Here is a 13,168-nt window from a genome sequence, read left to right as displayed (position 1 = left end):
GAAGACCAAAAGTTGCATTTCCACCATATTTTATTAGTTTACTTCAGGAAAGGGATGAACGTGCGACAAGCCTGCAGAAAGTTGCATAAAGTTTACGGCAACAATGCTCTACACGAATGTCAGTGCCAATGCTTGTTCAAGAAGTTCCATGCTGGTGATTTTTATCTCTATGATGACCCTTGGTCCGGAAGGCCTACCGAGGTTGAAAACGACCAAATAAAGGCATTAATTGAGCCGAACTATCGTTACATGACACGAGAGATTGTAGAAACATTGAACATCCATTACTCAACTGTTCACGATCATCTGATAAAACTGTGCAACAAAGTGGTGCGCAAACGTTCGTGGTCCCGGAGGGAATATCTGCCTCAAATGGCATCGAAAGCAATCATTCATCAGAGAGAGATATAAACTCTTAGTGTGGTGAGATTTTAAATGGTTGCTTTTTGAGCTTCTACCTTGGAACCAATCAATTCCGAAGCGTACTGTCGGCAACTGAACAGTTTGAACGAAGTCATCATTCAGAAACGACCGGAACTCGTGAACCGTAATGGGACTGTGTTCCAGCACGACAACAGGAAACCCACACACAAGTATGGGAATCCGTCAAAAACTTTTGAAGCTTGGATGGGATGTGCCACACCCACCATATTCATGCGACCTTGCACCGTCGGACTTTCACTTGTTTCACTCTCTTTAACAGTCTCTGTGAGGTATAACATTCTATTCCGATGAGGCTGTAAATCAACACCTTCTTCAGTTTTTCGCGGATAAAGACGGGTCTTTCTATGAATGAGGAATTCTGCAGCTTGCTGAAAGGCGGTGCAGGGTTATTGACTAAAATGGGCAATACATATTGATTGAAATGTATTTGTGTTATGAATACATGTGTAAAACATAGACGAAATGCGTCAAGACTTTTCCAAGAACTTGATAGTTTAGCCAGCCAAATTGTATTTTGTGTTGGGTTTCTGTATGTAAGCTTCCATCCTGATCGAGGTACGATCCAAAATATTTAAATTTCGAAGTAGTCAGTACCCTTTCTTCTTGTAGCTGTAGGAAGCTCCCGTCTTCTCTGTTGAGTGCTATGTGTTCTAACTTTGCTTTACTTATTATCAGGCCTGTCTCTCCCAACACCCTCCTACCTTTTAGTTTCTTCTCTGGCTTATTTTGCGATGTTTCGTATATAATGACATTATACTCCTTGGCGCTCTACTTTCCACTTCCCTAGTGAAAATAAGAGTTTCCCATCGAGATAAATAAGTATTTTATCATTCACTCTCAAAAAATGTGTAAATATACATACTTTAACTCGAGATTCCTCGTGGCTAAGCGCTTGGCATGCACGCCTTTGGTGTGGAAGCCTCGGGTTCAGTTCCTGCGTTGAGCTATGGATCCATGTCTCATATGACCTCGTTGCTGAAATGGACGTTTAACTCAAAATCAAATCATACTTTAACTCATTTAATATAACTGATTCTCGATCATTTTCTTGTAGCGAATTGCCAATATTACACTCTTTGCAACTTAAAGATCACACAGAAATTTAATATCAAATACTTACAGTAACTTCAGGAGCTGGAGTATTGGAAGTAATATTTCCGCCATTCTTCACTGCTTTGATGTAGCTCCGTAGGGTCTCTCCTGCAACTAGACACGATACCTTGAACGAATAAAAATTGTCCAGTTTGTTAATGCATGGGTGGCAGATGTAGTTCGGTAATTCATCATCACGGGAAACCTACAAACAGGAAAACAGAATCAGTAAACGTATGAATTCATTTTATTATTTCAGTAAAATTCAAATATTGCATTAACAGTTTTTCACGACGTATTTAATACCAGCTACTGGCCATCTATTTTTAAATTTTGAGTTGTAAATGTTGGGGATTAATTGTAACAAACATCTGTGTATATTAAAAGCGTTTATACAAAATCGATAGCGATTCAACTGAAAGAGGATTCAACCAGTTATGTGGTTAATTGACTGTTTTAGTAACACGAATTATAAAAGCCAAAGTTGCGTGCTAAGCAAAGCTTACGATTTGTGTTTGAAAGCCAGAGATGTCCAAGCCAAACCTAGATAAACATATAATTGTTGTGAGGCATCTGTCGATCAAATAAAGTTATTATTAACTGGAAGATAGTCTTACGAGGAAGGGTTAAAAAATTCATGGCCTGACTACGACGGAACCAATTATTTTATATTTGTATACATTAGCTGCATAGCTATACCCGTTGGTACTCACTGTGTAAAATTTTATTTCTCTATTGTTTCAGGTAAAGAGTTTATAAGGCGCTAAGTCGGCGGAAGTGACGGAAATGTGTCATTGAGAAAATCGAGCATCGAGCTGTCATTAAGTACCCGCATAAAAAGGGTTTAACACCACAGGAAAATCATATGGACATGATACAGACTAGGACACACTGCGCCCTCGTATTCCATTGTGAAAAAGTGAGTAGGTGAATTTAAGCGTTTGAGAAACAGAACTGAAGATAACCCCGCACTGGCAGGCCTTCAACGTCGACCACAATAGAAAATGTCAATAAAATTTGTAACCTGATTTCGAATGACAGCAGAATCAAAATTTGAGAGATAGCCGAGACCGAGGGTATTTCCTATTAGCGAGCACAAAACATTATCGTAAACGAATTAGGGTTTTCTAACGTGTCCGCGAGATGGATATTCAAGTTGCTTTCAGTTAAACACAAACGCAATCGAGTAACCCTTTCCCCGTGATTGTTTGGAACTGTTTGAATGTGATCCGGAGCAGTTTATTGGCAGATTTGAGTCTATGGACGTGACATGGGTATACTATCATACACCGGAATCAACACCGCAATCGACGCAATGAAACGACCTGGATTTCCTATCTCAAAGAATGCTAAACAAGTTTTGTCGGCAAACAAGGTTATGACATCAATTTTGGGTGATAGAGGCATTATCCTGATTGATTTCTTGGAAAAGGGAAAGACTGTCAATTCTGAATATTACTGCAGCCTTCCGTGAAGTTTGCGTAAGAATATCAGAATTTAAAGGCCAGAAATGCTGTGAAGAAAGGTGTTGCTTCACCAGGACAATGCGCGCATTCACACGCCCCTTGCATCCATGGCAAAAATTAATTCCCTGTGGTTTCGAAATCTTGCCGCATCTATCCTATTCGCCTGATCTGGCTCCCTCGGAGACTTTCTCTCGGGGGGGGGGCAGCGATTTTCTTCGGATGCAGAATTGAAAAGTGATGTACTGGGACAGTCTGCATGGCTCCAAGAATCATGTTTTAAAAGTGGTATAGAAGCGTTACCGGAGAGGTGGCGTAAATGTATCTCGGTCCAGCGGGATTACGTGAAAAAATAAAACGTACTATGAACTTTCCATTCCATCCTCGTATTTACGAGAAGTATGAAGTTTTAACAGTGGTTCCTGAGTATCCGACACATTACTTAAGGATATGAACTGGTGCATGTTTATAAAAATCTGTAAACATACTGTTTTATTTACTTCGTGTAGTATTTAATGTATTATTAACTGCTGAGGTGCTCCATGGCATCCTTCTCAGAAGACCAAGGAATTCGCTAGTGATCTATCTTATGTCTCGGAATTTCTTCCTGCACTATGTTGTTATATAAGGCTATCCTACATAAATTTAGTTATCTTAAGTAGCAGACGTGGGTTTATTCATCAATTATTTCTTTATAAAATAATAAATGCTCAGAATTCAATACTAGATCAGGCTATTTACGTGATCGACACTCGATGACGTTAGATGTTCCCAGGGACCGAAATGTATAAAACCTCTTCACTGTATAGCATGTGCAGTAAGTTTACAAACATATCAATACTAAACAGAAATCTACACTTAGCATTACCTATACCTTTGTACACAAAGAAATTAATATATTTTATTAAAACGTGAATATACGAGGGTTAAATCATAAGTCATGGCATTTTATTTTTCGAATGAGGCCCTCTTGGAGAACAAGCAAAACACGGGCAACCGGATAACATTGGTTTATAATAGTATGAGCAGCAGTTACGCAAAACTACTTACACAGACGTTACAATGGTACACAGTACAGACCTCGCAAGTTTGTTTATCAACCTTCGAAGTAGTCTCCAAGTTCATCGACGGTCCATTGTCATCTGCTTTATTATGAAGCACTAAGATGAGGCACCTCGCTTCGAAATACTGTCACAATGTCTGGTTTGTTAGCAAAACGTTTCCCATGCAATGGTTGTTTCACTTTGGAGATCACATCTTAGTCGCATGGATTAAGATCAGGAAAATATGTCGGATGTGGAAGAACCTCCCTTCTCCACTGCTGTAAAAGAGATTTGACTATCTGCTGTGTGCGCTGCTGCGTTTTCGTGTAAGATAATGGCGTTGTTCAGAAGTTTCGGCGTACTGCACGACATAACTGACATACACATACATACAAAAAGAGCTCCTTCGTGGTTAAGCGGTTAGCGTACGCGCCTGTGGCGTGGGAGACCCGGGTTCGATTCCGGAAGGAGCTCACGTAGTTCGGATTCCACGTTAATCAGCAGGTCCACGTCTTATATAGCCTCGCTGCCTAACGAAACGTGAAACTCCAAGTCAAATCAGCTCAACTGACAAAAAGAATACCTATAATAATGCGCATTTACAGCATTTCCCTCGCGTACTGGATGACACACAAAAACACTCTGACAGTCATACGCCAGACTTTTGTTGGTGAAAGGTTTTGTCGAAACTTGTTTATTTAATTATAGGTTCAGTCATTAGGCGAGAGAAATTTGATTTAAGAAAGTGGCGTACATGAGAAAAGAAAAGAAAGGGTGTGAAATCCTTAACATTAACATTCTCCGTGATAATAGATGTAAATATTTATAACTTACACTATTTACTTTAGAATCTTTTACAATGGAGCAAGGTGCAGCAAGGAACCAACCTAGTTACTAACCTATATGGAGGGGACCTGTGTTCTAGAATCTTCCCGAGTGGGTGCATATAAAAGAGTATTCTGTAGATTAAATTTCATTGTCGGAGGAATTTTCACAATATAGGGAACCAGTATTTCATGTTCACAAGTGAGAAACTATTACAAGCGCTGTACTAGGGTTAATATGTATGAACGGACATGAGAAACGACTATGTAACATCTTAATTTTCACCAGCGAAGTATTTCTGCAAAATGATGGTACTGTAATTTATGTTTACAAACATAGTGAAAAGTATGAAACAAATATAGATGTTCTAACATATCTGGTTTTATGTGATATCAAGTGTTTTTGCACCATCCTTGTGTATGAGCATACTCTCCGTCTGTGACACGCCTGCTCCTTGGAGACGCATAGCCCCCCGCGAGTCACCTAGCGTAAGCTTTGGCTTGTGTATAGCCCCTTCCCCCCAGTTCTTTGTCACCGGAACTGGAAGAGTCACTACTACTACTACTATTATTACTACTACTACACTACTACTACTGCTACTACTACCGGTACTACTACCACCACCACTACTACTACTACTACTTATATAGAGAACAGAACCCAACCAACCCCTGCGGGGCTTCTAACCCGTTTCTACTACTAGTATTACTGCTACTATTACTACTAAATACCACTACTACTACCGCTACTACTACTACTTATACTAAAGCTTCCTTACCACAAGAATTACATCTTATATCTTTATAACATGCGATTCCGATTCATTATGAATTAATATGAATCGTTAGAATCACTATGATTCGTTAAAAATCACTGGGGGGAGCGGGCTATACTCAATCCTAAGCTTTATTGCTTAATGCAGCATAAGTTTTATTCCGACAATGACATACAGTGCAAGGATTTATTCTACCGGTAAGAAGCAACTGTCCCGTAAAATATCATTCATCTTGTATTAAGACTTATTTTCTTGCACAACATACTTATACTAAAATATGGAATAGATATATACCTGTACTGCCAAACAAGATTCTATCTTAGCGGTTAATTGTCGCCTCTCCCCTTCTCCTTTGAATATATCAAGTTTGTTCCGCTTCCTACTTGCACATAACCGACACAATTCTCGGTAATCTCCTTTTATAGGTGAAGGAGACATCTCCAAGCTGCGACAGAAGTGGATATAGTATTCCAAAACAAAACGATATCTAACCAGAAACTAAAATACACAAATATTTATCTCCTACATCACGATCTCTCATACCACAAGCACAGATCACATATCCACAAGCTTCTGAGTTTACAATCACCATCACGAGAGATTAGATAAAATAGAAGCAAGAGTCTGTGCACACATTTAATTTCAATACGGGAATTTCAGGAAAATTATTCATATAAAAATTATGCGTAAAAAGTGATCATGAATGTCAATATCATTCTGCCGAAAATATTATTTTACAAAAATAATGATACTTGTAATTTATATTGATAGAAGAGTGATCCGAAATAAATAAAGGTAAAGGTGATCCGAAAGGGTCTCCTTCCGTAGCATACGCCAGACCAGTTTTCCCAAAATTTTGTGGGTCGCAAACGCAAAGTAACACAATAGCTGAAACAAGTAACTATACCGACAATTCAGGGGCGTCATTTGGGGATAGAGTAGGACGAATGATCACCCTGAGTTTCAGAAACATGTGCTTTTCAATAAATAGTATACTAATTTAAAAAACTAAAACGTGTAACTCTTCTGTCGAGACATAATCCCGTTTCGCTCATAAATCATTGAATAATGATATTGCGCTTATCATAAACTCAGGAGCGTCATTTCATATTTTGCTTGGGAGGGGCAAAACCCCTTGATATAAGTAAAATTTCGCGTATTTCACTAATTTACTACTATTTTATTGATAAAATCTATAGAAATCTCAAACTCAGGGGGGGCAATTGCCCCTCCCTGCCCCCTCTAAATGACGCCCCTGCATAAACTACAAGGCACATTTTGAGTTATGTTGACGCAAACCACTACGATAACGAAACCAAATCAACCATCGCAATGAACAAGTACAAAAGGCAATCACAATTGCTATATAGATTAAGCAAAATCATAGAGAATTTTGCGTTGCCTGGACGCTATGAACAAGGCCAGCTATTAGGTCGGGCCTCCATTACTTCCGAATGCGAATGCAAATTTTCCAGCACGCGTAAATAAATAAATTGGAGAGCCTCGACTAGCTCCGACCTTCGAACTGCGAAAACCGACGAAAAGATGCGAATGCGAACGATCCCAACCTGCGGGGATTATTAGTAGGGCTGTGCGATATCGAAATTTCGATATCGACATTCGATATTTTTCTGATATCGATATCGAATAGATATATCGATATCGACAATATCGATATCGATATCGACAATATCGGATATCGATATCGACAATATCGATATCGGATATCGAATATCGATATCGACAATATCGAATATCGATATCGACAATATCGGATATCGACAATATCGAATATCGATATCGAATATCGACAATATCGAATATCGATATCGAATATCGACAATATTGAATATCGATATCGAATATCGATATCGACATCAAATATCGATATCGACAACATCCAATATTGATATCGACAACATCAAATATGGATATTCAACATATTGATTGGTCTTGAATATTCATGTTGATGGGGCCGCGCTGGCTCGGTGGTAGAGCGTTTACCTCCGGCGCTTGGGGTTCCGGGTTCGATCCCAGCCCCTGCCAAGTGAACTTTGTGGTGGACAAACACCGTGTGTGTGGGTTTGCTCGAGGTTTTCCTGTTTCCTCCCACTTTCTTCATTCCACCATTTCATTCATTTCTCATAATCACCGTCTCCTTTAGCCTAACCGGCATAACCGTGAAACGTAAAACTCAAAGATTTCATTTCATTTCATTCATGTTGATATAAACAATCTGGTCTCAAAACGTTTCAATGGGAGATATCTCAGAATACTTGTTAGTCACAGAAAACAGACTTGTGTTCCTTCTAATCCACCACTTTTTTCTCCGAAAAAGTTAATAAAAATATTCATTGAATTGTCTCTCTCAGTTATCATATTGGTCATCATTGCAATGAAACACTGTGACATAGAATATGCGTGTTTTATTTGTGTGTAGGTGTTTATTTCATGTATATGCATTTGTGAATGTGCGCGTGTGGTGGTATGCGTTTGAGAGAGAGAGAGAGAAGTTCTTTCTATATCATAAAACGTGCGTGTGTTGTATTTTAAGCTCACGCACAAACAATACTTGATCCAGATATGAACGATAGAGGCCGTGGTGGCTCAGTGGTAGTGCGTTCACTTCTGGTGCATGAGGTCCCGGGTTCAAACCCTGCTCTTGCCAAGTGAACTTTGTGGTGGACAAACACCGTTGCGTGGGTTTCCTCGGGGCTCTCCCGTTTCCTCCCACTTTCTTCATTTCACCATTTTCATTCATTTCTCATTATCACTGTCTCCTTTAGCCTAACCGGCATAATCGTTGGACGTAAAATTCAAAAATTTCATTTCATTTTAGATATGGACGAATAACGTACCCGATCAACAAAAGCAAAATCGGGGAATCCCCGTTTCTCTTTTGTGCTAATCATTTGATGCCTCACTGCAACAGGAAATCGATGCATATCTTTCAGTGCCATCTACAGACAGTGGTGCTATTCAGCCGGTTCACACCGGTTCTAGCGAACCGGTTGTTAATATATTTCGAGTTTGCTAAACCATTTGTTATACCCAGGCATAACAGTAAATTTTATTCAGTTATACCCAAGAACGAGCAAGTTTCAGTTTGTTTAGCTTTGTTCTAAGAAATTCTTACAGCTACAGGGTTAGATATATGATCTCTCAGAATAAGATATAAGCGATTTTTCCTTAATTTCAAATTTCCTTTAAATGGGCTGGTTAGATATCAAGAATGAAAACTAGGATCACATGAGTGCAGTGGTGAGGGTTATTTACATTTGAAACTCATACATACCATTATCAATAATTGTTGATCCATTGCTGGGTTAAAGTGTTTCCAATACTTCTTGACAAACATCTATTTTGGATAATTCGTTTCCAAGATATTCGCAAACACCTTATATTGGGTTGCTGTGTAAGTTTCTACTTGTCACTTGTGGCATCCAGTGAAAAATTTGCCTTTGTCTATCTTGTATGATTTGCTTCCTAAGAGAGAGGGAGAGAGACAGGGGCGTAAATAAGGGCCCCGCAGACCCCGCATAGCGGGAGGCCCATGCCATCACGGGGCCCCCAAATTGTGATGTAGGACGTAGAAAAGGGGCCCCATTCCACGTTGTCTGCGGGGTGGCCCCCAAGCCCCTAGTTACGCCACTGGAGAGAGTTATCTTTCTATGTATCCATCTACTATCTCTCTCTCATATACCGGTATATATATATAACCAGTCACCGAAAATTAGTATAGCGCCACTGCCTACAGATATGGAAGAAAACCTCATTCACTGGAGGAAATCTCATGACAGTGAATTTCCAAAATTAGCTCTTCTGGCTCGTAAGTATTTGTGTAGGTACCAGCGTTCTATCGGAAAGAGTATTTAGTGGATGCAATATCGTAACTGATGCTCATACTTCACTTACAGTTAGTGCAGAACATGCGAAACAACTGATTTTCTTTCCATGAACAAAAGAGCTCGTTCCTAAATAGCAGTGTCATGAACTTCAATGCATCATACATTTCTAGTTGAATACTCAGTGCTAATAGGCATAGTTCTAAACAAGACAGTTATTATTCATTTTTCTCTGTATGTGTGATGGGTGTGTGTGTGTTCTAAGTTAATCCGTTGGCTTTACAAATTTAACACTTGGACTCTATTTTAATATCCAATTAAAAGAAAGCACGCGATCAATAGAGATCTCTTTCATGTTATTATTAATTTCATAATCTTTTTGTATTAAAGAGCTATATGCAAAGACGTGACATCTCCCACATGAACTTAAGAGGTTTCTTGTTATTGGTTTTGTGCAAATTCATATATAAAAGTATTCATGTTTTATTAAATTTAGGCTAAACCTTACGTCTTATACCATTATTCAGTTTTGCTTATGAAATCAATTTAGAAAGGTTCTAAGTCATTCCTAATAACAGTGCACCTAACAATGCATATTCTAATACTTAAGCAAATACAAAGAAATAGGGAAGTGTTAATAGTACCTAAACACAATATGTAGGTCTGTGTAGTGAAATGACAGAATGGAAGCTTTTGTTTGTTTTAGTGGGTTGAGTTATGTGGCTCAACTTACATCTAGTAACCACATACAAATAAACGGAAAATTATTACTTTGCACAAAAAACTAGTAAATTCTTGTTTCCTTGTCTGTTTAGATTTAAGCAAAGTTTAGCACAGGCATTTGATTTTTCACTCGCAATGGCAATACAGCACAAACATTAATTGTAGTGAGGATATCAAGTTGACTCGGTTAAGGAATGCAGCCATGTTAATGATGAGAAATATTTTGGAGGGCATAGCTCCCCGGCTCTGCACTGGTTTTGGCTTTATCCAGGGGCGCCCACAAGGGGGGGCTATGACGCAAACTGCGTCATTGAAATATTTGGCGGGTTAAAAATCTATATAAAAATGTTTGAGGGGGTGTAAAAATTAATCGAAAAGATTTTTTTTTCATGGAAGAACACCTATGGATAGACAATTTTGGGCGGGTGCGTCATGAACATAAGGGGGGGTGGGCACCACTACTTTATCTTCGAAAGGAACATCATTTCTGCCCAATACAATTTTTGCACAAAGTTTGGTTTGATTCGGTGAAGAAGTGTAGCCGATAATATAAGTTAAATACACAATATTTAGGTGGATTAAGTAAACGTAGAAACATCCCTACCCCACCGCCGCCGATTTGCACTATCTTCAAAAGGAACCAAATTTTTAACCCTTACTAATCCTTTGTAAATTTGGCTTCATTCTGTTAAGAAATGAAGTCAAAAGAGAAAATTAAATATTAACATGGGATGTTGGGAAGCATAGTCCCCAAGCCCTACATTAATTTGACTCATGAAGCGGGGCGTTTATCTGCCTCATACGAGTATCGTGCAGTTTGGTTTCATTCGGTTAAGAAATGCAAATGCAGCTACTATCGCAAGCCAAAAAGCGTTATATATATATATATATATATATATATATATATATATATATATATATATATATGAAGCAAAACCCGCCGCAATTTTTTCGAGGAAGTGTGAAACACCAATATCGAATATCGATATTGACGATATCGAATATCGAAGATATCGGATATCGATATCGAATATTGACGATATCGGATATCGATATCGAATATCGACGATATCGATATCGAATATCGACGATATCGATATCGAATATCGACGATATCGGATATCGATATCGAATATCGACAATATCGGATATCGATATCGAATATCGACAATATCGGATATCGACATCGAATATCGACGATATCGGATATCGATATCGAATATCGACGATATCGATATATCGACATCGATATTTTTGCGATATCGATTATCGATATAAGATGATATCGATATCGACGATATCGATATATCGACATATCGCACAGCCCTAATTATTAGTCCGAATTCATGCGAGTGGAGAGTTGTCTACAGACGAGCGCTACGTGAGAGAAGAAAGTTTGTTTTGCGTGAAAGCAGACGACGTTGCGAGGCGCGGAGATTAAAAAAATAAAAAATAAAATAAAAATGGAAATATAGATGTTGATGCTTTAATAAATTATTTTTTCATAAAGTTCCATTGTGGAACCAACCTCATCCAGATTACCATAAACGACACATCGTGTATAAATTATGGGCAGTCAGGTGTAAGCAAGGAACTTGGAGGGGAAGGTACGTATATTTTCTTTATTTCCTCTTTAAAATAGGAAGTTTAATTAATGTACGAACCGCAACTTTTTATTCAATTTATATTTCCTTTTTGTTCCTCAAATAATGATTTTACGAACACATGTAATTATTGACAATTATGTTTAAACAGCAAAAACGGATTTCTTTACTTAATACCGTGGTCTTCGTCGTGGTTAGAATTTTCTGTGAAATGTATACGACACTCACTTTTATCCCTCTCTCTCTCTCTTTCAACATAATTTACTTTTCTCTCTCTTTCTTTATCGGTTTTATCCCAACTTTTTATTTTATGAAGTTTACGGCCGTTCTCGGATTACTATTTGAAGTGGCTGTGTGACGTGATTGACGGTTTAAACTGCATTATACTCACAACGACCGGTCAACTTCTTCGGGATTGTGATTCAAGTTTGAGTTCCAAAAGGTTCGCAGGAATCCCAAAACATGACTCACAAGCGATGAAGTAGTAGGGGCCCCGTTATGGCTCGCCGAGTCAGCAAAAATTTCTTGATTCTGATTGGCTGAGAGAGGCCAAGTGACTTTAGGCCCCTTCCACGCAGGAAATTCAAATTTTCATGTCACGTGGTATGACGTCATGAGTCTCCCCGCGGGGAAATCCCTCACCAGGATTTTTGAAATTTGTTCCCTTTTACGGGTAAGATGAGTACTTTGATACCTCATTCTGATTGGTTTACAGCTGTCACGTGATCTTAGACCCTGGGATATTTGAAAATACGTTCCCTTTTACGGGTAAGATGACTGCTTTGGTACCACGATGCTGATTGGTTGATAGAGGTCACGTGATCTTAAGCCCTGAGACTTTTGAAATTTGTTCTCTTTTTACGGGTAAGATGAGTGCTTTGGTACCTCGATTCTGATTGGCTGCTAGAGGTCACGTGATCTTAGGTCCTAGGATTTTTGAAAATCGTTCCCTTTTACGGATATTTTCTCTGATGAGTACTTTGGTACCACGATACTGATTGGCTGATAGAGGTCATATGATTTCAGACCAGCCACACGGTGAACAGATTACATGGTATAACGTGCAGAAATCCCTCACTTATTTGTTTCCGTTTACAGGTAAGATGAGTGCTTTGGTACCTCGATTTTGATTGGTGGATAGGAGTTACATGATCTTAGCCCCCCAGCCCATGAGGAAAATTCAATTTTTGTTTAGGTTACGTGACATGAGATCGTGAGAGATCGTGATGACGTCATGAGATCAGTCGATCCATCCTAGACCGTGATTTTAGAATTTTGTTCCCTTTTTATGGTTATCCTTAAAGTTCCCATGGAGGGTTCAACCCCCTCCTTAAATAACACTTTTTGGTATCAT

At 38.8% G+C, this 13,168-nt stretch overlaps 1 protein-coding gene across 1 annotated transcript in view; it reads right to left on the bottom strand.

Annotated features, from left to right (window-relative positions):
• The window catches only part of LOC145690779 (uncharacterized), a 43,596-nt gene extending 37,150 nt beyond the window's left edge, over window positions 1–6,446 (bottom strand). The window contains exons 1-2 of the mRNA XM_081766034.1: window positions 5,937–6,446; window positions 1,565–1,741 (exon numbers count right to left, since the gene is read on the bottom strand). Coding sequence (XP_081622160.1) covers window positions 1,565–1,741; window positions 5,937–6,080 — 321 coding nt within the window. The 5' untranslated portion in view covers window positions 6,081–6,446. The remainder of the gene's footprint in view (window positions 1–1,564; window positions 1,742–5,936) is intronic.
• Between the last annotated feature and the right edge of the window lie 6,722 nt (window positions 6,447–13,168).

Source organism: Thermobia domestica, chromosome 7, assembly GCF_964235325.1.
Source record: "Thermobia domestica chromosome 7, izTheDome1.hap1.1, whole genome shotgun sequence".
Taxonomy (NCBI): Eukaryota; Metazoa; Arthropoda; class Insecta; order Zygentoma; family Lepismatidae; genus Thermobia; species Thermobia domestica.
Note: the sequence above shows the minus strand (reverse complement) of the source record. Positions and strands in the feature narration are given on the sequence as shown.